The 27444-nt window shown below is 37.7% G+C and overlaps 5 protein-coding genes across 5 annotated transcripts; 3 read left to right on the top strand and 2 right to left on the bottom strand.

Annotated features, from left to right (window-relative positions):
- Nucleotides 1-8236: 8236 nt before the first annotated feature.
- On the top strand, nucleotides 8237-8924 carry EV154DRAFT_476435 (uncharacterized protein; the record flags this gene model as incomplete). Its single annotated transcript, XM_051598035.1, has 2 exons — nucleotides 8237-8560; nucleotides 8754-8924. 2 exons carry the CDS (start codon nucleotides 8237-8239, stop codon nucleotides 8922-8924), a joined length of 495 nt encoding a protein of 164 aa, XP_051462835.1.
- Nucleotides 8925-10368: 1444 nt separating this feature from the next.
- Nucleotides 10369-12089, top strand: EV154DRAFT_237569 (polyubiquitin). The gene has a single exon (XM_051594535.1). It carries the CDS (start codon nucleotides 10550-10552, stop codon nucleotides 11921-11923), a length of 1374 nt encoding a protein of 457 aa, XP_051462836.1. The 5' UTR covers nucleotides 10369-10549; the 3' UTR covers nucleotides 11924-12089.
- A 1-nt stretch (nucleotide 12090) lies between these two features.
- On the bottom strand, nucleotides 12091-15272 carry EV154DRAFT_237572 (uncharacterized protein). The gene is made up of 6 exons (XM_051594536.1): nucleotides 14915-15272; nucleotides 14704-14844; nucleotides 14272-14639; nucleotides 13852-14206; nucleotides 12293-13769; nucleotides 12091-12231 (listed from the first exon to the last, which is right to left on the bottom strand). Exons 2-6 carry the CDS (start codon nucleotides 14812-14814, stop codon nucleotides 12149-12151), a joined length of 2394 nt encoding a protein of 797 aa, XP_051462837.1. The 5' UTR covers nucleotides 14815-14844; nucleotides 14915-15272; the 3' UTR covers nucleotides 12091-12148.
- Nucleotides 15273-17092: 1820 nt separating this feature from the next.
- EV154DRAFT_238112 (uncharacterized protein) lies at nucleotides 17093-18710 on the top strand. Its single transcript, XM_051594538.1, has 3 exons — nucleotides 17093-17122; nucleotides 17250-17417; nucleotides 17491-18710. Exons 2-3 carry the CDS (start codon nucleotides 17345-17347, stop codon nucleotides 18495-18497), a joined length of 1080 nt encoding a protein of 359 aa, XP_051462838.1. The 5' UTR covers nucleotides 17093-17122; nucleotides 17250-17344; the 3' UTR covers nucleotides 18498-18710.
- Nucleotides 18711-19812: 1102 nt separating this feature from the next.
- EV154DRAFT_492190 (uncharacterized protein) lies at nucleotides 19813-21253 on the bottom strand. The gene is made up of 3 exons (XM_051599651.1): nucleotides 21093-21253; nucleotides 20806-21031; nucleotides 19813-20730 (listed from the first exon to the last, which is right to left on the bottom strand). Exons 1-3 carry the CDS (start codon nucleotides 21111-21113, stop codon nucleotides 19988-19990), a joined length of 990 nt encoding a protein of 329 aa, XP_051462839.1. The 5' UTR covers nucleotides 21114-21253; the 3' UTR covers nucleotides 19813-19987.
- Between the last annotated feature and the right edge of the window lie 6191 nt (nucleotides 21254-27444).

Below are 27444 nucleotides of genomic sequence, written 5' to 3' on the forward strand. Positions count from 1 at the left end.
ATCGGATGTAAGCCTCATATTTCTTAAAAGACGCAAGACTTTACAATCCCTAAACAGGACAGAGTTGGTTACACATGCATTGACAATATCAGAGCGGGAACCAAACTGAACAATAGGCAATGTTTGCCTAAAATCACCGCCCAAAACGACCACTTTTCCGCCAAAAGGAAGAGAGTAGTTACCGGTTATTTCTTGCAACAGACGACTGACACATTCGAATGTCATCTTGTTCATCATTGGAGCTTCATCCCAGATAATAAGCTTGGCATCGTTTATCATTTTGGCACTAATATCTTGTAACTTAATATTGCAAACAGATGATTCGTCAATATCAATTGGTATTTGAAACAATGAATGCGCTGTTCGACCACCAGGAAGCAAAGTAGCAGCAATACCAGATGAGGCACACGCCAAAGCAACTTCACCACCAGAGCGTACTTTTGAAAGCAAGGCATTGTAAAGAAATGTTTTTCCTGTGCCACCTGGACCGTCAACAAAAAAGAATGAACTTTGTGATGGAGCATCACTATTTCTGTAGATTGCTGAAACAATCTCGTCATAAATGACACGTTGCTCCGAATTTAAACTGCCATTTTCTTGGCCTTCATATACGACAACATTGATTGCTAAATCATCCACATCATACTGGCCGATTTCGTGATCATACAAATTTTGGGCCCTAGCTGCATAGGCATTATATGTGGATGGATCTGGTTGAGGTAATTCAGGAAAATTTGCAATATCCTTATAGTTTTTAAGCAATCGGCTTGCAATATCCAAGATTGTCTGATTCATTATGAAAGCAATATCTTGCTCATCCAGGTCGACTGGACAACCCTGATTATCAACACCATGATTAGCAAGGCTTTGACGATAAGTATACTCAAAGTCGGCTGAAAGATTCTCTCTATGATTGTCCCAAATTTCTTTGTAGTTCGGAACAAAATTAAAAATTAAAAGAACAGAAAAAAGTTCTCGAATTTTTGCTGAACTGGAACAAAGCATAAAGGCCTCTGTCATAGCCCTATCCCATTCTCTCCCGTCTTCTAACAAATTCAGAGCTTGTGCAGCTTCTCGAAATGTTGGCCATTGTGTGGTCCCAGTTGATCTAACACCATCGTCATCATACGAATCAGTGGTTTTAAGCTGATCAAAGCTTGTTGCACCTTTGACATGCAGGAGAAGTAAACGTAGACAATATCGTTCAATATCAGTAGCTGATATAAAGTACATTCGCCCAATTGGTGGATACTTTTGATGATTGCGTCGTTTTTTCCATAGGTGTGTCTTGGCGTCTTGAACATAGTGGGCCGGTATGTCATTATACAAAATAGACCTTGCATCGATGTCATCGCAGTTAAGCTTAAAATAAGCTGTCAGTGTAGTCTGTTTTTCCATTGCCCTCTGGATTTCGACATTACTGGCTCCTTCAGCAAAAGTAACATTCTGTTGATTTGGCAAATGAATGGCTAATCTTTTGATGGAAGGTTGACATGAATGAGTACGTTTACCCATTATGCGCCAACATGCTTCTACTGTGGATATATACCGAACACTTAGCCAGCTCGTGATTTCATCCAGTTCATCATCATTATCAGGCGAAATCACAGTTGGAGTGGTAGCTGTAATATGGGCAGGGTCGGTTTGAGCAGGTAATACTGCAATTTGAGCACGATCTGATCCTTTGTATATATACTTGAACAGATATTTAATAGCCTGATTTCCAGCACAAAATTCAACGTTGATATGTGTGTTGTATTTTACGGCAAGGTATAGATTGTGAGGAACAACCCAACGATTATCAGCACGGTACCCATTTGGGAAAAGAACAAAAAGATTCGTAGGACGTCTTCTGTATTTAGCAAATCCTTTTTCATCAATAACAGTTGTATGGTAAATATCTTTTGGAAAGTGTTTACTGCATGATTTGTCTTTGTTATCCCGACACATTCTCACTTTACCAAAGGAATCGGTTAAAGATATATTGCAAGGGGTGTGCATCATATGCTTAGTGATTGTTTTAAAGGCCTTTGGAAAACGAACAGGATCAGGGATTTCAGCAGATATGTATCTATCTATATCGCGAGGAGTATGAAGCTTAGAACACTCAGCAAGGATGATTACAACATGGGCGTGGGGTAGACCACGTTTCTGATACTCAATTACATGAATCAAGCCCTTAACCTTACCGAATATCATTTTATCCTTGATATCGGTGAAAATTTCTTTAAGTTTTAAATCAAAAACTCGACAGATTAAATCTGGACGCTCCGAAGGGACCTCACCCGGAAGCAGTTCATCAACAATTTCTTTCCAATTTGGGTTGCAAGTGATAGTTACAAACAAATCTGGCTTTCCCAATGCTCTAACAACAGCCATGGCATCTTGTTGCATTTGATGTAACGCTCTTGGAGACCCAGTATGACTGGAGGGTAAGATCACTCTTTTTCCAATTGACTCTCTACTCATATCCACACCAACTCGTACATCAGCTAATCCAGAGTACAACTCGGACCGTAAAGTGCTTTGATTTGTGCGCAAATAGTACAGTCTTCGCCCCTCAATTTTACAATACATGTCCACAATATACAAATGAAATAATCGACCGAAATGACATGTCATTGTTTCTCCAGGTCTTACTTGCAAACGATGCTGATAAAATTGGTTTAAAGAGACCGATTTCTGTGTTAACCGATTGCTGCTAAAACTCTGCTCATCTCTTTCCTGATTTCTCTGGATTGCCTCATCGTCTAAATTTAACTCCAAATTGGTGTTCCATCCATCTTCACCTCCAGGGAACATCAATGAAAAGTGTAGGGAATCATAAGAGCTATGACAATCGTTCATTTTTTTGGGAAACCCGGTTACTGTTGAAAATACGATAACTTCTCTACTACCTTTCGTAACTTCGTCAGGTACGGTTGCATCTGCAATATATGCTGCAACTTCATCCGCAATAGGTACATCATACTGGCGACCAAGTCCAGGATTTCCTCGCACATAGACGTATAGATCTTTTGGTTCCTCTTGATTATCTACTGCATATGAGGAAAATCTTTGTCTCGCGTTTTCAAAAAGATTGGCATACGGTGATATTTCCTCCATCATTTGATTTAATTGGGCAACTAACTGACGATCCAAAACTTCATTGAAATCAATGTGTTGTTGTATACGTAAATTTGGATCGCTGAAGTAGACTTGAGCAAATACTGGCTTTCTTCCTTCACCCACAGTTAACGGAGCAGAACGATGATAGGTTCCTCCTTGAATTCTGAATGTGAATGATCCTTGATTAGATCCACTAAACGTTTCATCCTCGTGATCAGCTCCAAATGATGTAAACGCAAAAGCATTGTTGTACATTCGGATATTCTTTCTGAATTCAGTACTTGTGGGATGTTCTCCAGTCAAAAGTTTTTGCATAAGAGTAGTCGGCATAGCAACAATATCGATTTTGACTTTTCCATTACTGCAGCAAAAAGAAAAATTTTGATTTGTTACTTGTTCTTCTTTAAAAAGCATGGCATGGCAATAGGGGCATCTTTCTGTCATCCCTTGTAAATTATGACGTCCAAAAAAATCAGAAGTTGAATCTTCACGGTATATACCTCTACGTTCACGAAGAATATTTGTCTCTTCAAAGTTATCGTGGCACGCACGATTCAAGTCGTGATCTCTGGCTAAATAGAGAATAAGGTTAGAAAGTTTGTTTTTGCGTTCCATTTCCATTTTACCTGTTGAAGATCGTGAGTTATTTTCGGGATCGGTGCTGTTGGTAGCGTCATTCTGAATCTCAGGTTCATTGTTAGAGTCTCTACTGCTGTTACTGGATCTCGGGGCTCTGGGAATGTTAATTCGACTTGATTGTCTTCTACCTCTGGGATTAGCTGATTCCGCTGCGTTGAATCTGGCTCTGCCTCTGCGTCGAGGACTACCTCCACTGAAATGAATAAATTCGTGATCACCAATGTTAGACATTTGTTATTGTTCGTGAAAAAAGGGGCTGAACAAAGTTAAAGCTTTTTTTTTTTAAAAATTTATAGCTGTGACACCCAATTTTCGGAAACAGCTAATCAGTATTTTTTTTTCACTCAATGTTTAATATACTGTGTTGGTCGGGACTTACAGCCCCTCCCAGCTCACTCAATGCTAATCAATATTTTTTTCACTCAATGTTTTATGTACTGTGATGGTCGGGACTTACAGCCCCTCCCAATTCACTCAATGCTAATACACATTTTTTCACTCAGTGTTTTAAGTACTGTGATGGTCGGGACTTACAGCCCCTCCCAATTCACTCAATGCTAATACACATTTTTTCACTCAATGTTTTATGTACTGTGTAGGTCGGGACTTACAGCCCCTCCCAACTCACTCAATGCTAATCAATATTTTTTTCAATCAATGTTTTATGTACTGTGATGGTCGGGACTTACAGCCCCTCCCAGCTCACTCAATGCTAATCAATATTTTTTTCAATCAATGTTTTATGTACTGTGATGGTCGGGACTTACAGCCCCTCCCAGCTCACTCAATGCTAATCAATATTTTTTTCACTCAATGTTTTATGTACTGTGTAGGTCGGGACTTACAGCCCCTCCCAGCTCACTCAATGCTAATCAATATTTTTTTCAATCAATGTTTTATGTACTGTGTAGGTCGGGACTTACAGCCCCTCGCAGCTCACTCAATGCTAATCAATATTTTTTTCACTCAATGTTTTATGTACTGTGTAGGTCGGGACTTACAGCCCCTCCCAGCTCACTCAATGCTAATCAATATTTTTTTCAATCAATGTTTTATGTACTGTGATGGTCGGGACTTACAGCCCCTCCCAGCTCACTCAATGCTAATACACATTTTTTCACTCAATGTTTTATGTACTGTGTAGGTCGGGACTTACAGCCCCTCCCAGCTCACTCAATGCTAATACACATTTTTTCACTCAATGTTTTATGTACTGTGTAGGTCGGGACTTACAGCCCCTCCCAAGTCACTCAATGCTAATACACATTTTTTCACTCAGTGTTTTATGTACTGTGTAGGTCGGGACTTACAGCCCCTCCCAAGTCACTCAATGCTAATACACATTTTTTCACTCAATGTTTTATGTACTGTGTAGGTCGGGACTTACAGCCCCTCCCAAGTCACTCAATGCTAATACACATTTTTTCACTCAGTGTTTTATGTACTGTGTAGGTCGGGACTTACAGCCCCTCCCAAGTCACTCAATGCTAATACACATTTTTTCACTCAATGTTTTATGTACTGTGTAGGTCGGGACTTACAGCCCCTCCCAAGTCACTCAATGCTAATACACATTTTTTCACTCAGTGTTTTATGTACTGTGTAGGTCGGGACTTACAGCCCCTCCCAATTCACTCAATGTTTATTATTCCCATACATGTCGGTTGCTTCGACCTGCGCTTCGCTTGGCCGCGCAAAAAAAAAAAAAAAAAAGAACAGTCCGAATTACTAAATAAGGTATATACTGCAAAGTCAAAACAATCATTATAATATTGATAAACAGGAATTACTACTTTGTGTATATGGATTTTAAAAAAAGAGATTTCCAAGAAAAGTGTATTTCAAAGCAATGCACTGGCCATTTTGCTTGTGCCACAGATTTTAATAGCTTGCCGATACAATTTTCACATTTTGCATATGAGTCAATTCCTAACTAACTACATACTGACAATACGAAAGCACATACCATATATTTAATCTATCAAAAATTATATTTTGTTTGTTATCTACCAATTCTTCGGATTAAAACAAATCACCATTTGTAAGATATTCACTTATTATTGAATAATTGTCAGCGAATATAATTACCTTTGTCGCACTTATTCCTTACCTTTACAAGACGATCTTTGTGAATATGTCAGCCAATATGAATTTAGAGATATAAAAAATTCTGACACTGACGCCACCAGAAAGTCAGGCTCTGTAGCCATTGAATTTATTAAGTTTATTCAATGTCATCGTAAGCATAGATTGGGGAATTTAGTGTCGTCCATTAATAATATTTAGTATTTCCTCGCACTTTTGCGGTGTCTTATGGTTGTCATCCTGAAATACGCCATATTTCTCATAGCTGAATGTAAAATTTATTAGCTGACAATTCTTGTTGTGTGTTTAGACACTATTTTCAATGACTCTTAGAGCTTTTACAAATGATACTACACACTTGTATGCTTCCATCGCTTGCTTCAATTGCATCATGATTTTGTTATGATTCTTTAGGTATCCACTATAATCATTTAACATAAATACAGTTCCCGGTCGATCAGTAATTTTTATCTCAAAGGATATTCAGTCCATGCTTTTTTTATGTAGATGTATACAACTATCGCCATAAGAAGCTGCTTAAGGAGTCTAGTCTGTCTTTGACCAATGCTCATTTGCCCAGATGGAGCTATACTTCATGCAATTCTGCTCAGCGATATCACCTATATCTCTAATTTCCTGTCTACGCTGAAACAGCTCGAAACCATGCTAGTATTATTATTTTTAAAACTCTCGCCATCGAAATACGTTAGTCTTTAAAACTTATATTTCACATTGAATACAGTCTTCAACGGTACATTTAGACGAAATGAGAAGGGGAAAAAGGTTTATAGCTCATCTAAAACCTTATTAGGGTCGTTTCAATTGTTTTCATAAGCTGTTGACGCTAAATAAAGATTACGTCATGTTCATCAGTATGCGCAGCATGAAAAAAGAGTATGTTCACAAAAAATTCAATTCACAGGCAAAGACCATCTCTCATGAAGGTTTGGAGTAAATAAAACTATATATTTCTTCATACGAAGTACAAGAAATTTACATCAAGACAAATATTAGAAAAGATAGTATGGTTTTTATTATTATAAAAAGGAGGAGACATCGCTAGCCAGTTTCAGTAAATAAGACTGCCCAAGTGCAACTGTGAGGAAGTCAGTCTCCGTGTGCACTCGCCCGCCTTTTTTTAAAAGTTTTGATGGCTCTCGAAATGGACTCACGTAAATCACTACAAAGAGGTTGAAACACCATGTTCTCAGTTTGTGATAGTTCCACCCCTTCGAACTTCACTTATCCCCAAACCAATGACCGACTAAACCGATAAGGGACCCGTTTCTTGCAAACTCAGAAGTGCGCGACCAGCAAGTGGAATGTTGCTTTAAATCACCAAGGCAGCCCCCGCTCTTTAGCTAGGGCACCTGAAATATGCTCATCACGGTAAAAATGAAGTTGAATTCACCTTCAGCAGCTTGATAAGTATCCCTCAGACCGTTAGCTACGTATACTGTGTGGAGAAGGCGATGTTACCCAGAACTAATCGTCAGCGTCCAGTATTCCAGCAAAAGCTACGAAACCTGCCATATTCGGAGACACATTCGTGAAGTCATAAATAACAAAGCTTTACTGGACTGAGTATAATAGATACAATATATAATCATGATACAACCAACTGCTTGTATTGTCCCATGTGCTCATAAAATTTTAGTCGCTGAAGTCCAAATAAAAACCCTATTGTATTCTTTTGTCATTTTTACGATTACAATATTAGGCCGCTCGTCTTTTTATTTTTAGAAAAAAATATATTTTTGCTTTTTATTACTGCGGTTTATAGTTTGAGTTTTATCATGCTTCTTGGTGCAAACGGGGGGGGGGGACATAAGGCTTACTGAATGCTTACTCCCCTTACCCCAAAAAGAATCTGTAGAAAGAGCTCAACTCAGTCTCAAGTAACTAAGAATACCTTTCTTATATAATTGAAAGTTATAATAAAATATTCGAAGGTGATTACAGGTCCATCCTGATTTCGAGGAGTTTCCAGATGGGCAAACCCGCGCAAAACAAGAAAAAAAAAGCTGTTATGTATATTAAAATTGAGAGTTGACGTAAGCAGTTTATCTTTTAGCCAATCAAAATTGACCGACTTTTTCGAGATTTTAAGAATTATGCTTGATGTATGAAACATCAACTCGATCTTAATGATGCAGCCTGAACAATATAAGCACTTTATAGTAAATTTTATGATGAGTTTTTTTAATACTAATTTCGAATAAAAACAAGTTAGTAGAAACTTTGATAATGATGATGAGTAAAAGTTGACTTTTGCTATACAATTATGGCCTGATTATATAAATCATGCCAGATTCATCCCGTTGAAAACCACTTCCAACAATAAATATACTTTTGATTTCTCTTAGCAAATGAACAACTTTTTTTTTGGCTTGCAAAAGTATGCATGTGCAGAGCCTCTTCGAATAAATTAAATGCAACAGGGCGTGATTTTTGTCTTATAGATACGAAAAAGCTCATGGAGCTACCAGATATCTATAGCACGGTCTATAAGCTAAACGCTGTCCAAATCCTAATTCATGAACTGCATGAGTTCATTTTTTTCCCCCGTAAACCAGTAGTTATAGAATCGATCATCATCTGCATGAAAAGATTTACATTTGATCATCACGCATATATGGTCTTCCTTAAACATTTTCTGGTAGCTTATAATGTTGAGAACTTTTTTAAGATTACATGTAATTCATATTTGATAATAATGGCTTTCAAAGTTATTGCTGGCAATGATCTATTAAACTATCAGTCTTGAATCGGATTGGTCAAGACTACAAAACATGAGCCCATGTATGTTAGCATCCATTTTTTTAAAAGATGCTTACTCTATCGATAACTTTTTTGGGTCCATAGACGCTAGTTATTCATTTGTGTTTGCTTACTAACACAGACATTTTTTATAATTGAAGATTCTCGGAATCACGTTTATGAAGAATACTTTTGAAACGTTTGCTACTCCAAAAATTGGACAGATGCCTATTGACAAAATACCCTGTTATGCGTTGTACATGCTCACCAGGTTTAAGTCTTTAACGATTGCCTTGTTTGTTTTTACAAACATTGTCGCTGCCATCTATTGATTTCGTAAGTTGAACATGTGCATGAAGGTCTTGTTCCTCATTTCGACCGACAATGACCACCACAATAAAAAAAAAAGACTTGACCTTTATTTTAGGCATTTTTTCTGTATAACGACAATGCTGGAAAAAAAAAAGAGATACCCCCTTTAAATAAAGACTGTTAGTTCATTATAGGAATTGTATACTTCCATACATAACGCATAACATATTTTTTTTTCAGTGACTTCAAATAGACTGAATCGTATGCCGCTTAATTAAAACCTGTAATATATGGTTTCGAAACCCAGGATACGCTCTATATTGTATGTTTGTTTTTACCCGGTAAAGAATAGCGAAATGGGGAAAGGGGTGTATTGAGCTAAACCAAGGGCAAACTTAAGAACAACTAATCATTAATGGCACGATTTTTTTTTTTTTTTGGAGATTGAAATGATGCATAGATCAGTGGTATTCAGATAATCTCTAATTATTTCTCTGAGATAGGTAATACATAACAAATGACCATGAATGGATGAGAGAAAAAAAAAAAAGCTAAAATTTCCCGTTCCATGGCAACCGGCAATAAATGTTTGTTGTTTTATGAGGGGTTCAATTAACTCACACATCGTAAACCTTAAGCCAACTTTCGGGTCCTTTTTTTTTTTCTTCTGATATTTAATCACTGATCCAAAAGCTAAACGGGACTTTGGGAGAATTTGTTAGGGCCAACAATGAAAAGACTTCATTGTGTAACTGGGTAAAGAAAATGTTACAGCTCCTACCGACTATTTTGGAAGACCGTCGATTTTTAATGAATTCGTTATCTCGTGCAGTTGATGTTTCTGACGATCACGTAAATGAAAATCCGTTCTGTTCTCGTGTGTGTCACTTGATGATATATTGGTTTTTAAACAAGATTTTTTTTATATATTACATGCCTTTTCATAGCTGTGCCGATGAAAGATAAAAAATGAATGAAGCGGCACTTGAAGAGGTACAGGACGAAATATATGCAGACAGTCAATTTAATAATGAATACAAAAATGATATCATTGTCTTTTGTTCTTTGATCAAATATCGGTAACCATTTTTTTTTTTTTACTCATGATATCATTATTGTACCGCGTTCAATCATTTTTGTAACCGGAAAATTGAGGGGAGGGCTGGGTGAAGCGTAAAATTTATCAAGGGTGTCTTTTTTTTTTTAAAGTACAGACAAAGAAACCTGACCAAGAACGTTCGAAAGTTCGAGATTTTCCTTCATTTGGAAGGTACGACGCTACTCTATACGCGATTCTAGATTTTCTGGAACTCAGATTTGTCATGCTGAGTATTAAAGAAACAAGAAAGATGTATAACTTTTTATAGTTTAATCAACAAAAAAAAAATCATGCTTTTCTATAGGTCAAGATGCTTATAAATTTTAAGGAGATTGATTAAAAGAGAGAAAGAAAAAAAAAATCAAAAACCCCAATTCTGTAACACCTAATGACGACGTCAGTACAGAATTGAACCAATTAAAAATATATCTGTACAATCCGCAGTTCTTTTTCTGTTTATAAATAGGATACTTTTTTTTTTTCATATTTTTCCTTTTTTTTCTTTTCTTCTTCATATTTTCTTTTCTACTAAATAAAATAGTCAACATGCAAATTTTTGTAAAAACACTCACTGGTAAGACAATTACTTTAGAAGTCGAATCATCCGACTCTATCGAAAATGTCAAGCAAAAGATTCAAGACAAGGAAGGTATTCCACCAGACCAACAACGTCTTATCTTTGCTGGTAAGCAACTTGAAGACGGTCGTTCTTTAAGTGACTACAATATCCAAAAGGAATCCACTCTCCATCTCGTTCTCCGTCTTCGTGGTGGTATGCAAATCTTCGTCAAGACTCTTACTGGTAAAACTATCACTTTGGAGGTTGAGTCTTCTGATTCAATTGAGAATGTTAAGCAAAAGATTCAAGATAAGGAAGGTATCCCACCAGACCAACAACGTCTTATCTTTGCCGGTAAGCAACTTGAAGACGGTCGTTCTTTAAGTGATTACAACATTCAAAAGGAATCCACTCTCCATCTCGTTCTCCGTCTTCGTGGTGGTATGCAAATCTTCGTCAAGACTCTTACTGGTAAGACCATTACCTTGGAGGTTGAGTCTTCTGACTCTATTGAGAACGTCAAGCAAAAGATTCAAGATAAGGAAGGTATTCCCCCAGACCAACAACGTCTCATTTTCGCCGGTAAACAACTCGAAGATGGCCGCTCCTTATCTGACTACAATATCCAAAAGGAATCTACTCTTCACTTGGTTCTTCGTCTCCGTGGTGGTATGCAAATCTTTGTCAAGACACTCACTGGTAAAACTATCACTTTGGAAGTTGAGTCCTCCGACTCTATTGAAAACGTGAAGCAAAAGATTCAAGATAAGGAAGGTATTCCACCAGATCAACAACGTCTCATCTTTGCTGGTAAACAACTCGAAGATGGCCGCTCTTTAAGTGACTACAACATTCAAAAGGAATCTACTCTTCACTTGGTTCTCCGTCTCCGTGGTGGTATGCAAATTTTCGTAAAGACTCTCACTGGTAAGACTATTACTTTGGAAGTTGAGTCTTCCGACTCCATTGAAAACGTCAAGCAAAAGATCCAAGACAAGGAAGGTATTCCCCCAGATCAACAACGTCTTATTTTCGCTGGTAAACAACTTGAGGACGGTCGTTCTTTATCTGATTACAACATCCAAAAGGAATCTACTCTTCACTTGGTTCTCCGTCTCCGTGGTGGTATGCAAATTTTCGTAAAGACCCTCACTGGTAAGACCATTACCTTGGAGGTTGAGTCTTCTGATTCTATTGAAAACGTCAAGCAAAAGATCCAAGACAAGGAAGGTATTCCCCCAGATCAACAACGTCTTATTTTCGCTGGTAAACAACTTGAGGATGGTCGTTCTTTATCCGATTATAACATTCAAAAGGAATCTACTCTCCATCTTGTCCTTCGTCTCCGTGGTGGCCAATAATTCTCGCATAATAACATATAAAAAAAAAAAAAACTTTCCTATTTCGCTTCTTTTTTTTTTATCATTTCTATTAAGAAAATAAATCTATATCATTGCTACCCCCCATAAACAAATATGTCCCTTATTTAAATTTCCTCTTAATTTTCCCACATTTTCAAATAGTTTTAAAAAAAGAAAGTGATTATTAATCATTTGTAGTGTTTATTGAAATATATTTTTATTTTTTTAATAAGGAGGATCATCTCTATGTCTTTTTGCTTGTCTTTGTCTGAACAGATCAAAATCTGGTGGTCTATTGGGACCCATACCTTTTTTTTTAAAAAAAAAGAGTTTAATAACAATAATAAAATATAAACAACCAAATATTACCTTTGTGAGAATTATAGTCATCATCGTAATCATCCCTAGCACGACGCTTCATATTCGATTTACCACCTCCACGCATTGGCATATTACCTCTTGATTTAAAACCTCCACGTCCACTATTATTTCCTCCTCCTCCTCCTCCACCTCCTCCTCCTCCACCACCTCCTCCACCACGACTTGCACCATAGCCTCTCATTGGGCCACCGGATTGCATGGGAGGTTTATTATTCGATTGGTTTATCGAGCGCACAGGTTGAGGAGGAACAGATCCTTGAGGAGGTAAGGGTATGATGATATTACGTAATAAATCAACTAATTCACCAGGCTGGATCATGGGACCATTGAATGTTTGTGCAGGAGGCAAATTCGAAACAAAATAAGCAACTGCATCAGGAAGTGGGGCAGGTTGTTGAGGAATGACTACATTTGTATTATTATTCCAGCTATTATTCACTGGAGGTAAAATCACAGGCTGTTGTTGTTGTTGTTGTTGTTGTTGTTGTTGTTGTTGTTGCTGTTGCTGTTGCTGTTGTTGCTGTTGTTGCTGTTGTTGCTGCTGTAATTGTTGCTGCTGTAATTGCTGTTGTTGCTGCTGTTGTTGTTGTTGTTGTTGCTGTTGTTGTTGTTGTTGTTCAAGAATAGACTCAATCTTGGGAATGACGGGAACAGGTGTAGGTACCACGGGTGAATTAGGCACAATAGCGGCTACAGTAGCGGTTACACTTGTTGTTGTCGTGCGACGATTTAATTCGGCAGTAGGTTTAAATGCTTGCCATTGATTTAAATCAGGTCTAGGATATCTTTCAGGATGGACGGGTTCTAAAAGAGGTCTTTTCTGGTGATCTTTATTATGTTGTTGAGATTGTGCATGCTGTTGTTGTTGCTGCTGTATGTGCTGTTGTTGTTGCTGTTGCTGTTGTTGTTGTTGTTGTTGTTGATTGGAATCATGATTGGGATTGGATAAGGCACTGACATTGGCTAAAGCAGCAGCATGTTTATCGGCTAATAATTGTTGACGAGCCAAACTACCTAATTCTTGTTCTTCAATATTATGAATGTCTAAGTAACTCTGTCTAATAAGGAAAGATTCCATTGGATTGGCAACCGTAGCATTAGCCATCGCCTCAATACGTCTCTTCTCAACATTTTGAACACTCGCTAAATCTCCATATTTATTCTCATAATCTAAAAACTTGAGCCAAATAGGACCTGCTTTCTCTGCTGGCATGGTAGCCAAGGTTCTTTCGAACAAGGCTCGTGTGTTGTTGTCATCGTTCATTTGGATCAAAAAGTCCAGATATTGACATACAAAATCAGGATTATCCGCAAATGTCTTTTGGCCAAGACTAAAGACTTTACCTGCAACATTGGAATCCTTGGAGTTGTGATATTCCATTAATGCGTCAGACACATAGACATGGTATGTACAATTGGTAGCTTTACGAGCTCTAGAGAATAATGCACGGGCACTTTTGATACCCTATTTTTTTTTAAAAATTTATATCAGCCTTCTTCTAACTCCCCTTTCTCAGTGTAAAAAAAAAAAAAAAAAAATTCCTTACGTCAGTGCGACGAGCAAAACGCATGTAACAAATCCAGACCAAAGAAGTAGCACGAGCAATGACATTCACTTGATCATTTAATTTGGACTCTATTTCTTCTTGAATCTTTTTGACGTTCTTTTCACGACCACGTAATTGTTCTCTTACTTCACCATCAATATCATCCGTCAAATTCATGGAAGCTCTTTCTTCCTCAGCTTCATGTTGTAATTTAGCGATTTCCTGTTGTGCAGTTTGTTTTAAATTCTCTATATCTTGATCTAAATTCAAAATCAACGAATCGAATGCTTGTCGCGCATCATCCAATTGTCTCCTTGACTCACATAATTCAGCATATGCAAAATTTAATAACAAACTATGCAGTAAAAGAAAAATAAGCAAAAATGAATTTTTTTTGGTCTGACAGAATAAGAAAAATACCTGGTGGGCATGATTTCAATGCCTTGTTTTAAAATGCTTAGGGCCTTTTCGGGTTTATTCATTTCTTGATAATAGGTTGCAAAACTGTACCAGATCTCTGGATAGAATCTCAAGACAAGGAAAGCTTGTTGATAGGTATAAGCAACGCGATCTAGTACGGCAGCTTCATCTTCCAGCTGTAAAGGATCTCCCTTTTCCCATTGAATATAATTCTTCCATAATTCTAATTGATTTAATTCTTGAGGGGTCCAATGAGGAGGTAAAGGTACCATGTTGGTATTGATATTATCCGTGAATAATCGCATCTCTCGTAATGCTGTACGAGCTGTCATATAAGCAGACGACTTTTCTCCCAAAAATTTCTTTGCCTTTTTATATATATATGATGGTTAAAGGCCTATTCCTTGGGTTGATTTATAAAAGATAACTTACTGTTAAACGGTTCAAATTGTTCTCCCATTGATCATACTCTTTCCAAAGATGTTCTACGTTATTCAAGGGAATTGTTACTGCTTTTTGATAAGCACGACGCATGGAATCCATCTTTCGTTGTTCTTCCCATGTATTTGAAGTCTACATTTGTGTGTGTTAAGAAAGTGTGTTGGGGTTAGGGTTTTTTTTTTTTTTTTTTTTTTGCTTTTACCTCTGCGGATTTCAAAAAGTAAATATAATCAGCCCAGATAGGACCTGCGTCTTTATCAATACCAACATTACTCAAGACATACTCGTATGCTTTTTCAATGATGGCTCTTGCTTCTGGGGTGACGGCAGACCCGCTTTCACCCAAATTAATACGACGAATATAACCAAGATAAAATTTCCAGAGATCGACCGATAAGACGGTTTTAAGACAACGTGTAAATAATGCTTCCACTTCATTGAAATTCGAGTACTTGAGCTCCAGTTCAAGATAAGCAAGCCAGTGCTTTGGCTACACATTAAGGTAAAAAAGAAGAAGAAGGAAACAAAAGAAAGAAAGAAAAAAAATGACGGAAAAAAATGAATAAACAAAGAAACCATATAAACACAACCTTTTTTTTTTTTCTTTCACTTTTGTTCTAACCCCTTCCAAACCCGCTCTCTCTCTCTTTCTTTCTGTGTATGTATATACAAAATAACAAACAGTCTCGTAATATATCTCAATTAATCACGAATAAAATCTCAATTGGGCTTGAACTCTAAACAACTCAAAAGGAATATGCAAAGAGAGAGAGAGAGAAAGAGAAAGCGATAGAGAGATAAAGAGAGAGAGGAGGATGGGAGAGAGCGAGAGCGACAGAAGAAAAATAATAATAAAAAAAAAAAGAACTTACCGAAGTAGGAAAGACTTTCAAAAAGCGTTCATAAATATCACGAATCACTTCTAAATCACCAGTTTGTTGAGCATCATTGATTAAACTGGTCCAAGCCTCAATGTCATATTTCGATTCTTTAATACGTGATTCGAATCTTTCTTTTCTTAAATTAGTCTTATTCATGACAATGTCGTGTGGCTTTTGTTGTTGTTGTTGTTGCTGTTGTTGCTGTTGTTGCTGTTGTTGTTGATGTAAAGCAGCTACTGGAATCTGCCAAGAGGCTGGCGCGCTCAAAAATGGTGGTGGCTCGTCTGATTCCACGTCTTCCATTGGTTGAGCAGTTGATTCAACTGCTTCCATGGGTTCGACGCTCTGTTCTGGGACAGCGGGCTCTTTAGGCGCCTCTTCTTGTGGAGTAGGCGTCTCTTCTTGAGGAGTAGGCGTCTCTTCTTGTGGAGTAGGCGTCTCTTCTTGAGGAGTAGACTCTGTTTCTTGAGGAGCCGACGCCTCTTGTGTAGTGGGCTCTTCTTGTGTAGTAGGCTCCTCTTGTTGAATGTTGGGTGACTGTTCCTGATTAGCAGCAGCAGCAGCAGCAGCAGGCGTTTCTTCTATGTGAGTCTCTTCAACCTTGGGAATGGGTTCTTCTTGAGGAATAGCTGACACTTGTTCTGTAGACTGAACAACGTCTTCCATAGCCTGTGCTTCTTGCTGAGGAGGAGGAGTTTGGGTTTCTTCTCCAACAGAAGGTTCAGTTGTATTTACAGTAGTTTGCTCTTCCATGAGAACATCTTGTTCTTTTGGTGGTGAGCTTGTATTTACAGGTATTTCTGGGTCCATTGAGCTACAATAAAACTTGGATAAACAAGCAACTAAATTATAAAGAATAAAAAAAAAAAAAAAAAAAAAAAAAACTTTCACAGTGATGAGTGTGACGTAGGTTTATTTAATTATTATTTTAAAGATCCGTTTTTTCGCATCTGGTGTATGTAAAGTAGCTGGACAAACCAATAATGTGTCATGTAAACAGTAAGAAGTAATTTTTTTTTTGTTACTCCCTTTGTTTGAATGTTTTATAAAAGATATAAAGGAGGCGTGTGAGTTCTTTATAATAAAGAGGGGTTGATTGTGACAAAGAAGTCCAGTTGAACATAAACTAGTTTTTACAACTCTCTTTTTCTTTTTTTTCTTCTCTTTTTCTTCATATTTCTTTTACGACCAACCAAAAAGGTGAATTAGATACGATTACTACAATCATAGAAAGTGTATTAATACTTTTACTTTTAGATGTATACCTTTGATTTCGCAGCTCAAGTGAGTAGAATATGTATGGATGAAATTCGAAAGCGAGGTAAAAACATACATAAGATCACTTTCTCCCTCAACTGACAAATAGTACATTGACTAGGTTTAAAAGAGCGTAAGATTTTACGTAAATCTGGTAAGTTCTTTTTTTTTTTGCTGTTATTTTCCCCTTGTGTCCCTTTTCCCTTCCCCCCCCCCGCATCTATTCTCTCCTCTTGCTGCTATGACAACTAGTAGTATTTGCTAGTTTAAATGTGGGTAGTGATGTTAAGAAAAGACGGTTTTTGTGTGTGTGTGTGTTGTGTTGTGTGGCCCCCCTAGAGAAGAAGAAAAGTGTCCCTTTATTTTATCTTGTCTAATAATGAAATATTCTGAAAATAGTTCCCAATAGTGTCTTGTTATTAAAGGTGTTTCGAAAGCAACACTGTATAGGGGATGATCTTGCTCATGTGAGTATTCATTCGGTAGCGACTTTAATGCAAGATACTCTCTGGTGTTGTCAGGAACGTATTGTACCTAAAAAGGTCTGGCGAGTGATTAATTATGAAAGTAAGCACATGAAAAAAAAAGATATAATTCTTTATTTTAAGGTTTATGTGTTGACTAAAAGAATAAAGGTTAGCTTGTACATTGAATGATTTATCAAGATATATTTCTAAACGGTGTGAAAACTTGCTTGTGGAAATACTTGATTTTCTTGTTCAAGTGATGCGACATAAATCCTCTAATGAAATGGATGCTTATCATTTAGGTGAAGCTATGGGAAAGGTAACATTGGGACCAGCGGTATGTGATCCTATTATTGCTGAAAAGGCAGGTCATTTCCTGACTCGTATGATTATTGAGCATTCCAAAACGATCCATGGAGAAAAGCAACTTTTATTCAGGGTTGATTCAGGTTTTGCTTGGCCTACTACCATCTCTACCAAACCCATGAACAAGTCAGAAGCTGCCCGGGCCAAAGCTAAATCTTATAATCGACACATTCATCATATTCATCAACGTAACTTTGATCCACTTGATATGGCTGATTCAGCTCTTTATTCACTTTTGGAAGATGATTATCCCATAGAACCACCGAGTGAAGAAGAACCTTATATCAGTATCTTTTCAAAGACATTGCATCCATCTGACGCTCTTTTATCACCCATTCTTTACCGTCTGATGACAGCAGCCTGTAGTCCAGTAGAACCTGTTCCAAAAGACCCGTTTGCTAATTCTTACTTGTTTGATAAGACACCCATTGATCATCAAATCCGGGTGGCGTTTGATGATTTTATGCCCTTGATTCAATCCTCCCCCAGTAATTATAATCATGAATTGATGAGTGATAAATCTGCAAATAACAGTAAATCCCACATGAAATTGATAAATTCATCTATTTCACACATGAAGTTGATGAATCTCCGGAAACACAATAAACCTTCAACAACAGGAGGAGGAGGAGGAGAGGAGGATACAGCACCTGTTTATCAGGATGATATAAATAATGATGCAGAATCACACATGTATTCTTCCGAATATAGTAGTAATAGCAGTAGTAGCAATAAGCCATCCAAGGTCAAGAATATCATGAAGCGAGTCATCAAAATTGGTACCATTACCCCTACCAAAAAAACCATCTACTAAAAAATCACTTTTTTTTTTTCTTACTGCTCCCTAATACGTTCTCCCCCCCCCCTTTTTTTTTTTTTTTCCTCTTTAACCCCAAATATAGTGCTTTTAGCATAAATAGTCGTACCTTTAAAATTTAGTGGGCAGGATAGAGCAGTGGACTCTTTATAAAGATGAGACAAATTGTATATCTCTGATTCACAATAATAACAATAACAACAATAAAATAAAAAAAAAAAGGCTCTAAAAACGCACAGACCCTCTTTCTTTTTTTCTTTTTTTTTTATTTTCTTTTTCCAAAAAGTTTACTTTACTGTCATAAAAGTGATGATCACATTAGCTTTTCTCCGACACTCGGCCACAATACATTCACATTATTTTAGACACAGGTCAACCAAAGTGTAAAAAAAACCAATTAGAGAAAAAGTTTCCCTTGGGAGATGTTTGATTGTCAAAATCATTTTTTTTTTTTTTTTTTTTTCAAAAAAGAAATGATGGTACAAAAAGGAAATTTTTGTAGTACCCTTGCTTTTTTTTTTTTTTTTGTAATGTGTACGACATCAAACACAGCATATATATTTTATTGTTGTTTGTTTCCCTTATTATTTTCTCTCCCTATTGTTTACATGCACACAAAAAAAAAAAGCTTGAGCTTATTACTGTTGTTGTCACTATTAGTAAAAAAGAAGAATAAAAAAAAAAAACTATAAAAAATAAATCAGTTTAAAAAAAACTTTTTTTTTTCTTCCCGTTCCTTTTTGTAACAATGGGGTCCGATGATATAAAAAGTATTTTTAGAAAGAGTGTCAAATATACAAAGAGAAAAAGGTCGGGGGGAGTGAGTGAGTGAGAGAGAGGGGGGGGGTGACACATAACACGTCCATTGAGAACTTTTTTCTTTTGTATTTGTATCGGAATAACCATTTCAGTCAAAAAAGCTTTGTATGAAAAAAGGGGAGTTTTTTTTTTATTTAGTATCGTGCGTTTTGTGTGTCCACACTTTAACCGATCAAACCTTTTTTTTAACTTTTCTCTCCCTTTTTTATTTTTTTCCCCCACTCTCTAATGAATCATTATTGTACCACCGTACATCAGAAATAAAAAACCATTCATAATGACAATAACTATATGTATTTTTTTTTTTTATTTTTTTATTTTTGTATATACGAGAAAAAAAACAATAAAGAGAAAGGGGATTTACACATGATTTTTTTTTTTTAAAGGGTAGATTGTTTTTTTTTTTTTTTTTTTTTTTTTTTTCGTGAAAGTTTGGCCTGTGATGAGAAACATATGAGAGTAATTAAAAGAAAAAAAAAGAAAAAAGAAAAACATATAGAATGTACACATAATTAAGTAATAGTAGTATAGACAATAAATGAGAGAAAGAAAAGGAGAGACAGAAAGAAAGAGAGAGAGGAATTTATCGCATAGGTATTTGATGATAATGATCACTTGTATCGATCAATCTTGTTCTACGAAATATAAATCTTTGGTTATGGTAATCCTCATCGATGGGTGGAGTGTAATAATGATGAGGGGGTTCCTGGTGATGCTGCATGGGCGGAGATACAGCTAAAATTATATTTTATAGTTAGCATCAAAGAAAAAGAGAGAGAGATGTGTGACTTACGAGAAGCAAAGTCGCGTTGATAAGTGTAAAAGTCATGTCTACGACGACGTGGGGGTTCAAAGGATGGGTTACCTGATGATGATGAGGATGGAACAAGATCAGGGTATGCCATCATTTGTGCAGTAAGATTTTCAGATTCTAGCATGGGCTGCAAGATACGACGTCTGGCATTGATAAACCAGTTACTAATTTGGTTTACTGTTAGGCCTGTATGACGCGCCAAGTCAGCTTTTTCCTTTTCTGCGGGATAAGGATGCTTCTTATGTTGAATAAGCCATTTACGAAGGAACTCGGTCACTTCTTTTGGTAAGTTTCCTCGGCGTCTTTTTTTAGTAGCATCTACACTTGGAATAGTAGTAACTTTGGTTGGTTTAGATAGTAATAATGGATAGTATTCTTTTTCATCTTCTTCCTCCTCCTCCTTGTTGTTGTTATAATAAAGTCCGACATGACCATGGTTGCTAAGTGAGGTTTGGATCACAGGTGATCGAATGTTATGATGCTGCTGACCTTGCATGTCAATAGTGGCAATACTTTCGCCAGAGCTAGAACTGGAAGAGCTTATATTTGACGTTGTACTTGTGCTAGGAGATACCTTGATATCTTTATCTGAATAATCTAATTACAATTTTTTTTTTTTTTTATAGTCAATATAATTGTGCACTGATTATTTTGTATCACATTGCAAATTACCCGCTTCATCATCAACAAGTCCAGATTTCTCTGACCAAAACTGTGCATTGTGTTCAAGCATTTCATTGGTCTTGTCTCGATGGCGATCGATGGCTGTGCGGTTGTTATGTTTATTCGCATTTAGATTAATTGATAACTCTTTCGATGGTCGGTCATGGTAAAGAATTAATGGACAAAATGATCGAGTGGCGCTTTGTTGCTGCTGTATCTGTTGCTGTTGTGAATACTGCGACTCTTTTTTGTTAGTGTACTTCTACTTTTTTTTTTTTTTTAAAAACTATCTCTACCTTTTCAAGTGTACTAGTCATTGTGATATGTGTGTATAGTATATATATATATAAAGAAGAGAAAGAATAATATAAAAAAAAAAATTATATCAAAAAGTAAAGAAGAGAAATAAAAAAAAAAAAGGTATTTATATATACATATATATATATTTATATATATATTTTCTTAGCACCTGATGGCTTTCTTCTTTTAAACCGTAGCAGTTGCACAAAGAAAAAAAATTTAGGCTCGAGCATAACGCGCCGTTAGAGAGTGAAAAAAAAAGGGGGGGGAGGAGGAGGGAGGAGGAGGAGGAAAGGGGAAAGTAGTATATGAACGCAACTTTGTGTTACGAGTGCACATATGATTAGACTTTTTAATCATGTTCATTTTTAGGCTTAATTGAAGTCGATACGTAATGATATTACTGCGAATCCTCATGTAAATAAGGATATAGTTTATTAACGTATTTTGCACAAAAAAAGTAAAAAGAAAGCAAAAAAAAAAATAATAAAAAAAAAACTTGTATTTTGGTTGATGAGCACAACAATCAATAATCGTTTCATCCCTTGCAACTCTATCGATATACTTTTTTGTAAACCGCTCTACCCCCCACCCCTTGTATTTTTCCTCTTATTCTTTTTTATATGCCACCTACATGTAAATCCGTTTCATGAGTCGTCACGAATAGTTATATTTTTTTTTTTTTTTTTTTTTATGAAAGAGGCTAAGTCTTTATTGTTTAAGGTCAACAACCAGAATTCAAATATTATTGGTTCTTATGGTTGAGTGACTATGAAATAATATGTAAGGGGTGGGAATTAATGAGGGGAATGTGTTCGGGATTGTTGTTAGGGATTTTTTTGGGTTTCTTCTTTTCTATTTTTTTTTTTTTTTGTTATGTTGGGTGTAGTTGGTCCATGTCCTCTTCTTGTTCAATGAGAAGACAAGTGATCTTTTGTTGGATGCGTTGAGTAGTTGATTCGATGTGAAACGGAATGTCACGGAAAATGGCATTGAGGTGTGATAGCCAGAGCGAGTGTAAAGTCGCTCCAAGTAGTTGTGTGAAGTTACAGTGGGGCATGGTGGTGATGAGTCCTTGGAACTTTAGTTGAAAGATACCTTGGACAATGATTGCTTGTTGTTCGGCCTCAGAGATGTCTTGAAGCAGGTTAAAGAGGAGTAAGATTGAAGTCCATACAGCCCATCTTGGTGGGCAGGTAACGAAAACGTGTTCAGAGTTTGCGATTGTACCTGGGCAGATATCACAGTTAGGACTGGAATGAAGGTCTGGAAAGATCCGATGTAGAAACGATTTGACCGGGGCCTTGTTGTGTATCAGTCGGTACCATATGTTGCGTAGGGTTGGGTGTAAGCTGATTTTCCAGAATTTTGTCCAGGCTGTGATTGTGGGATGAGCATTTGGTGGAACTGGAGGGTTTGGTTTGGTTGTCATGAGGGCTCTGACTAATCTATTGATGTTGATTCGGATACCAGAAAATTGTTTGATACTGTCGTAGAAAGGAGTCAACATATGTTCTACAACTGGTGTTAGATCTAGGCAATCTTGTTCGGGTGATATTGTAGAGTCCGAGTTGAATGGGGTATCCGGGGGGAGGCATTGTCGAATGAAAAATAAATTTAGCATGATGTTGTTTCGATCCAATAGTCGGAAGAAGTTTTTGATCAGATTGGGATGTTGTGTAATTGTGGTATGGGTTTTACGGATGATGCGAGAATGGCTGTCATCAATGCGGAACAGTTGATGTGCAAACAGTTTGTTGGTTCCTGGTTTGTTGAGGAAGATATCTTCAGGGTTTGTAGGATCGTTGGGGATCCAGATAGCAGTAAGAGGGAGTAGGAGACAGGTATGTTTGTTGATTTTTAGGCTGGTCAGATCTCTTGGGATAGAGTCCACAGCTTGAAAGATGTTGGTGAAAGGGTTGAAGTGCTGGATGAGAGAGGGGCACCGGTATTTGGGTAAAAGTAGTGGGAGAAGATGGTGCTGTACATTTCCATTGTAGGATCGTAAGCCAAATTTTAAAAGTTTGTATAATTCTGGTGGACAAGCAGTATGTGATCGAAATCCTTCCAGTAATGGTTGTAGCCAGCGCCATTGGAGTACTTTTTGTTGCGTAGCAATATCCAAGACTCCTATTCCTCCCTGGTTCCTGGGTTTCTGTAGTGTTGCTAGCTTGAGTTTAGGAAACATCCGGAACATGAGAAACTGGTATCCAACTGATTGAATCTTGGCAATTTGGGCTTTAGTCATAGGAAATAGTCGAATAACGTGCCACAGAGTTGAGTAGATTAATGAATTTAAAACAGTAGCTCGACCACGAATTGAGAGTTGTCGCTGTTTGTGGATGTTACAGGCGTTTTGAATCTTTTGGATTATGGTGTCAACATAATTATTGCGTTGGGGGATGGAAAAGCATAGTTGGAAACCCAGGTAGCGTAGGGGTGCTGGTGAAGACTGTGAGTGCCATTGAGTGATATCGTGATCTTTCAGAAAGTGTTTCCAGTATTCTGTAGGTTTACCATTCAGTGAGAAGGCTTCGGTTTTGGCATAATTAAGTTTGGCATTAGATGCTTCACTATAGGTGGAGTAGGCGTCCTGAAGTATCCGGAAGTCGTTTTGATTCTTCAATATAATCAGTGTGTCATCAGCGTAGACGCATAGCCGTAGTGGACGGGGAAGTGATTCTTCATTTACCGGTAAGGTGTCGTTGGACCGCATGCCATTGGTAGAGGCATCATTCGGGATTGGTGTTGTAAAAGACAAGCCGGCATATGTGGGATGATTACTAATTGATTTCAGGAACGGGTCAAAAGCTAGATTAAACAGAAGTGGTGAAATGGGATCACCCTGTCTTAAGCCTCGATTTTGTTGGATGGGAGTGGTAAGATGACCATTAATGTTGACTTGAATGGATGTGTTGAAAAACAGACCAGTCAAGGTATTGATAAGTGGTGTGGGATATCCAAAAGCTGTTAAAGTGGCGCGCAAGTAGTCTTTAGATACTCGATCGTACCCTTTTTCCTGATCTAGAAGTAGTCCGACGCAATGATAATCTTCTTCATCGTGTGGTATTTGGTGTTTGACGTGTTCGATAGCTAATTGGAGAGTAAGGCCATGATCTCCAATAAATCGTTCGGGCATAAAGCCTAGTTGTTGTGGGCTGAGGATGTCGACAGCTGATTCCATCATTCGGGAGTTCAATAGGCGAGTGAAGATTTTGCTGTCCGTGTTGATTAGAGCAATTGGACGCCAGTATTTCAATTGGGTCAAGTCTCCTTTTTTAGGTAAAAGTACCATAGATGTTTTCATCCAACTTTCCGGAAAGATTGATTGTGTGAGTGCGGTATTGAATATAGTGACACATAAGGTACTAAAATAGGGATCTACTAATATGAGGGCCAATATTTCATAGGGAATAGAGTCTAGACCAGGGCTACTTTTGGATGGGGATCGTTTGGCACCTTCTAGTATTTCGTCAATCATGAATGGTTGCATTAGTCCTGTAGCAGTATCGCGACTGATTTTGTATTCATCAGTGATATGTGACAATATTTTCGTGACCGATGCCTCTCGGATCGGTTCTGGGTTGAACAGGTCCTGGTAAAATGCTCTAACTGCTTCCTGGATATCCTTTTCAGTATGACATAATTCTTCCGAAACGGGGTGCTTGACTGTGTTCATAGTTCGTTGTTGTTCCCTTTGTTGGATTGTTCGTTTTAAAAATCCGGCAGAGGTTTCGCCTTGTTCACGCCAATGTTTTCCAGCTCGAATTGCATCGATTTCTGCCACCTCCTGTTGAAGAATTCCCAATTGTTGTTCTACGGTGGGTAGTAATTGATTTATTCTGGCAGGATTGTGGGAGTGCTTAAAGATAATTTGGGATCGGCGTAGTTGAAGTCTGTTAATTTGTTTATGTCGCCATTGGCAGTAATATCGACTGAATCGTTGGCAAAACCGTCGCACTTCTCGTTTCATGGCGTCCCATTCTTTTTGAGGAGAATTGTGGGGCTGTTGGGCGGGATCTGGTTTCAATTCTTGAAGCAGTGTGTTTAGCTGTTCGACAAAGCGTTTGTTCTTGGCCAATGTCGGATTGGCTCGGTATATGCCTTTTCCGTGTTTTTTGCTCACCATGGTGAGATCAATGGAGAGTAGAGCATGATCAGTCCAATCAGAGTTGATAAAATTGACTTGGGATGAAGTCATACTGGCTTTGATGGCTAGAGAAGCAAAAATGTAGTCGATGGTGGTGCGGGAGTTACCTCGACTGAATGTGACGTGTGGGTTGTCAATAGAAAAAAGTTCGCTTACATCGTCTGTATTGATACAATCATGTAGAAATTGACCTATTGTTTGTTTCCAAGAGTAGATAGGATTTGGTGGGGATGATTGTGTTGTTCGTTGTGAGGTATAGTGATGATAGTTGAAATCACCTGTGATCAAGAAGTTAGAATATTTAGTAAAATGTTCTATATCCCGATCATCTTTAAATAGAGGCAATGCCATTATATCGCTATAGAATTGTTTTTTTGGGCCCGGTTGGCTGGGAGCGTACAAGTTGAGTAAAAATATTGGTTCAAAGTGGTGATTAATGTGATGTATTTTTACAAATACAGCGTGTTTGGACATAGTGATGAAGATGGGTGTGATTCGAATCATGGGGTTGAAACTAACGATTCCGACGTGTGGTGTCCAAATTGAGTCTTTAGTTTGTAGTTCCATGTTCAGTATGTCGATGATCGCACTGTCTTCTGTTCGGACTTCCTGGAAATTGAGTATGTCATATTTGAGGGAGCGTAGATAACGATTGAATTTCTGTCGAGAGCGTGGGTTTGAGGTTGAAGCTAAACTTCGACAGTTAAGAGATCCAATTTTGAGGTTGGTGCTTTTAAAGTGAGGTCGGTTAGGTTGCCTGTGTATGGTTGCGGGTTGAGTATGATGGTCGCCAGATGAGTGCATAGGGTAATTAGTAGGCATAATATTATGGTTAGTCATAGCGTGATCATATATTGGCATAGGGGGAGAGGTATCGGTAGAGGTACTCATTTATTGGCGGGGGGCTGGTTGACCGACACCAGGCAAGGAGTTATTATACGATTCGTCTTCAATATCCATCTGTTCGTGGACGTTGCTGCTTGGTTGTGTGTTATCACTACCCTTCTCAAATTCTTTACTAGATCCATTAGTCCCAAAATGGTAACTGTCGTCGTTGTCCTTATTTGGTGTATTGGAATCGTTGTTAGATTTGTTGCTATGGGTAGGTCCCTTGTGGAGATCAGTAAGCACCTGATGTGCTTGTTCTTCGGTAATCCATCCTCGATTGACGAAGGTTCGGGCCACTGATCGGCGAAGGTAAATTCGAATAAACTTCAGACCTCTGATGAGACGATTTTGGTGAAACTCGACTGCCTTCGCTGATCGTTCATCCGCCGTAAGGTGAGTTAAAGAGGTGTCGTTAACATGTTCAACTGCAGTTGGATTAAAGTTTGCAATAGGTATAATGTTTGATTTCTTTATGATAGAGTCTAATTCTTCTCGATAGCTATGATGGATCAAAATTGCCACCACGCCACGAGCTGGATAATGAATATCGAGAATGCGGCCATTATCGATTCCCATGGTTCGAAGTTTTTGACGGAATTCCTTGATGCGAATTCGATATTTGTTAGGCAAGTATAAATAAAGAAAAGTATCGGAAGATGTTTGTGCAGCGGGGGCTTCAAAGATACGAGCGGCTGCTTTACGTTGCTTAGGCGTAACTCGCTTACGAGGATTGTTCAGCAAGACCGGCTTTTTTGCCATGTCTGCAAAGGAGGTCTTAGTAGGTTCATTTTTATTATCATTAGGAGCTTTAGTGGTATTGTGACCAGTGGTCGGTTGTTTTGCCGAATAGTTAGTGTCTGAATACTTAGAGGCATTGCTGCCAAAGCTATTAAGAATATTTTCTGGAACAGTAAAATCAAAATTTCCAGCACGTCGAGTGTCAGAAAGTTTTTGTTCCAGCGAAGTTATGCGAGCATTAGAAAGTTTTAGTTCCTGACGGAGTGTTAAATTTTCTTTTGTAGTCATTTCGAAAAGGGCAACAAGTCGATTCATCTGAGCTTGCAAGTCCAAAGCCCATTTGGGTGTATCGTTATCACGGAAAGAAGAATTATTAGCTACCTCAGGTAGGCTACTCTGAGATACAAAATCATTTGACGTATCTGCAAAAAGAAAGGTGTTTCTCAATGAGGGAGTCTCCTTGTCGAGGGGGTGAGATGAGATATCGTCAGGAGAAATATCATCGTGGGACGTGGCAGGTGTTAACTGGTTTGTAGAAAGCGTGTTGTTTTCCATCGCGTTGTGGAAAGTAG

Source organism: Mucor mucedo (assembly GCF_025094135.1).
Source record: "Mucor mucedo strain NRRL 3635 chromosome Unknown EV154scaffold_5, whole genome shotgun sequence".
Lineage (NCBI taxonomy): Eukaryota > Fungi > Mucoromycota > Mucoromycetes > Mucorales > Mucoraceae > Mucor > Mucor mucedo.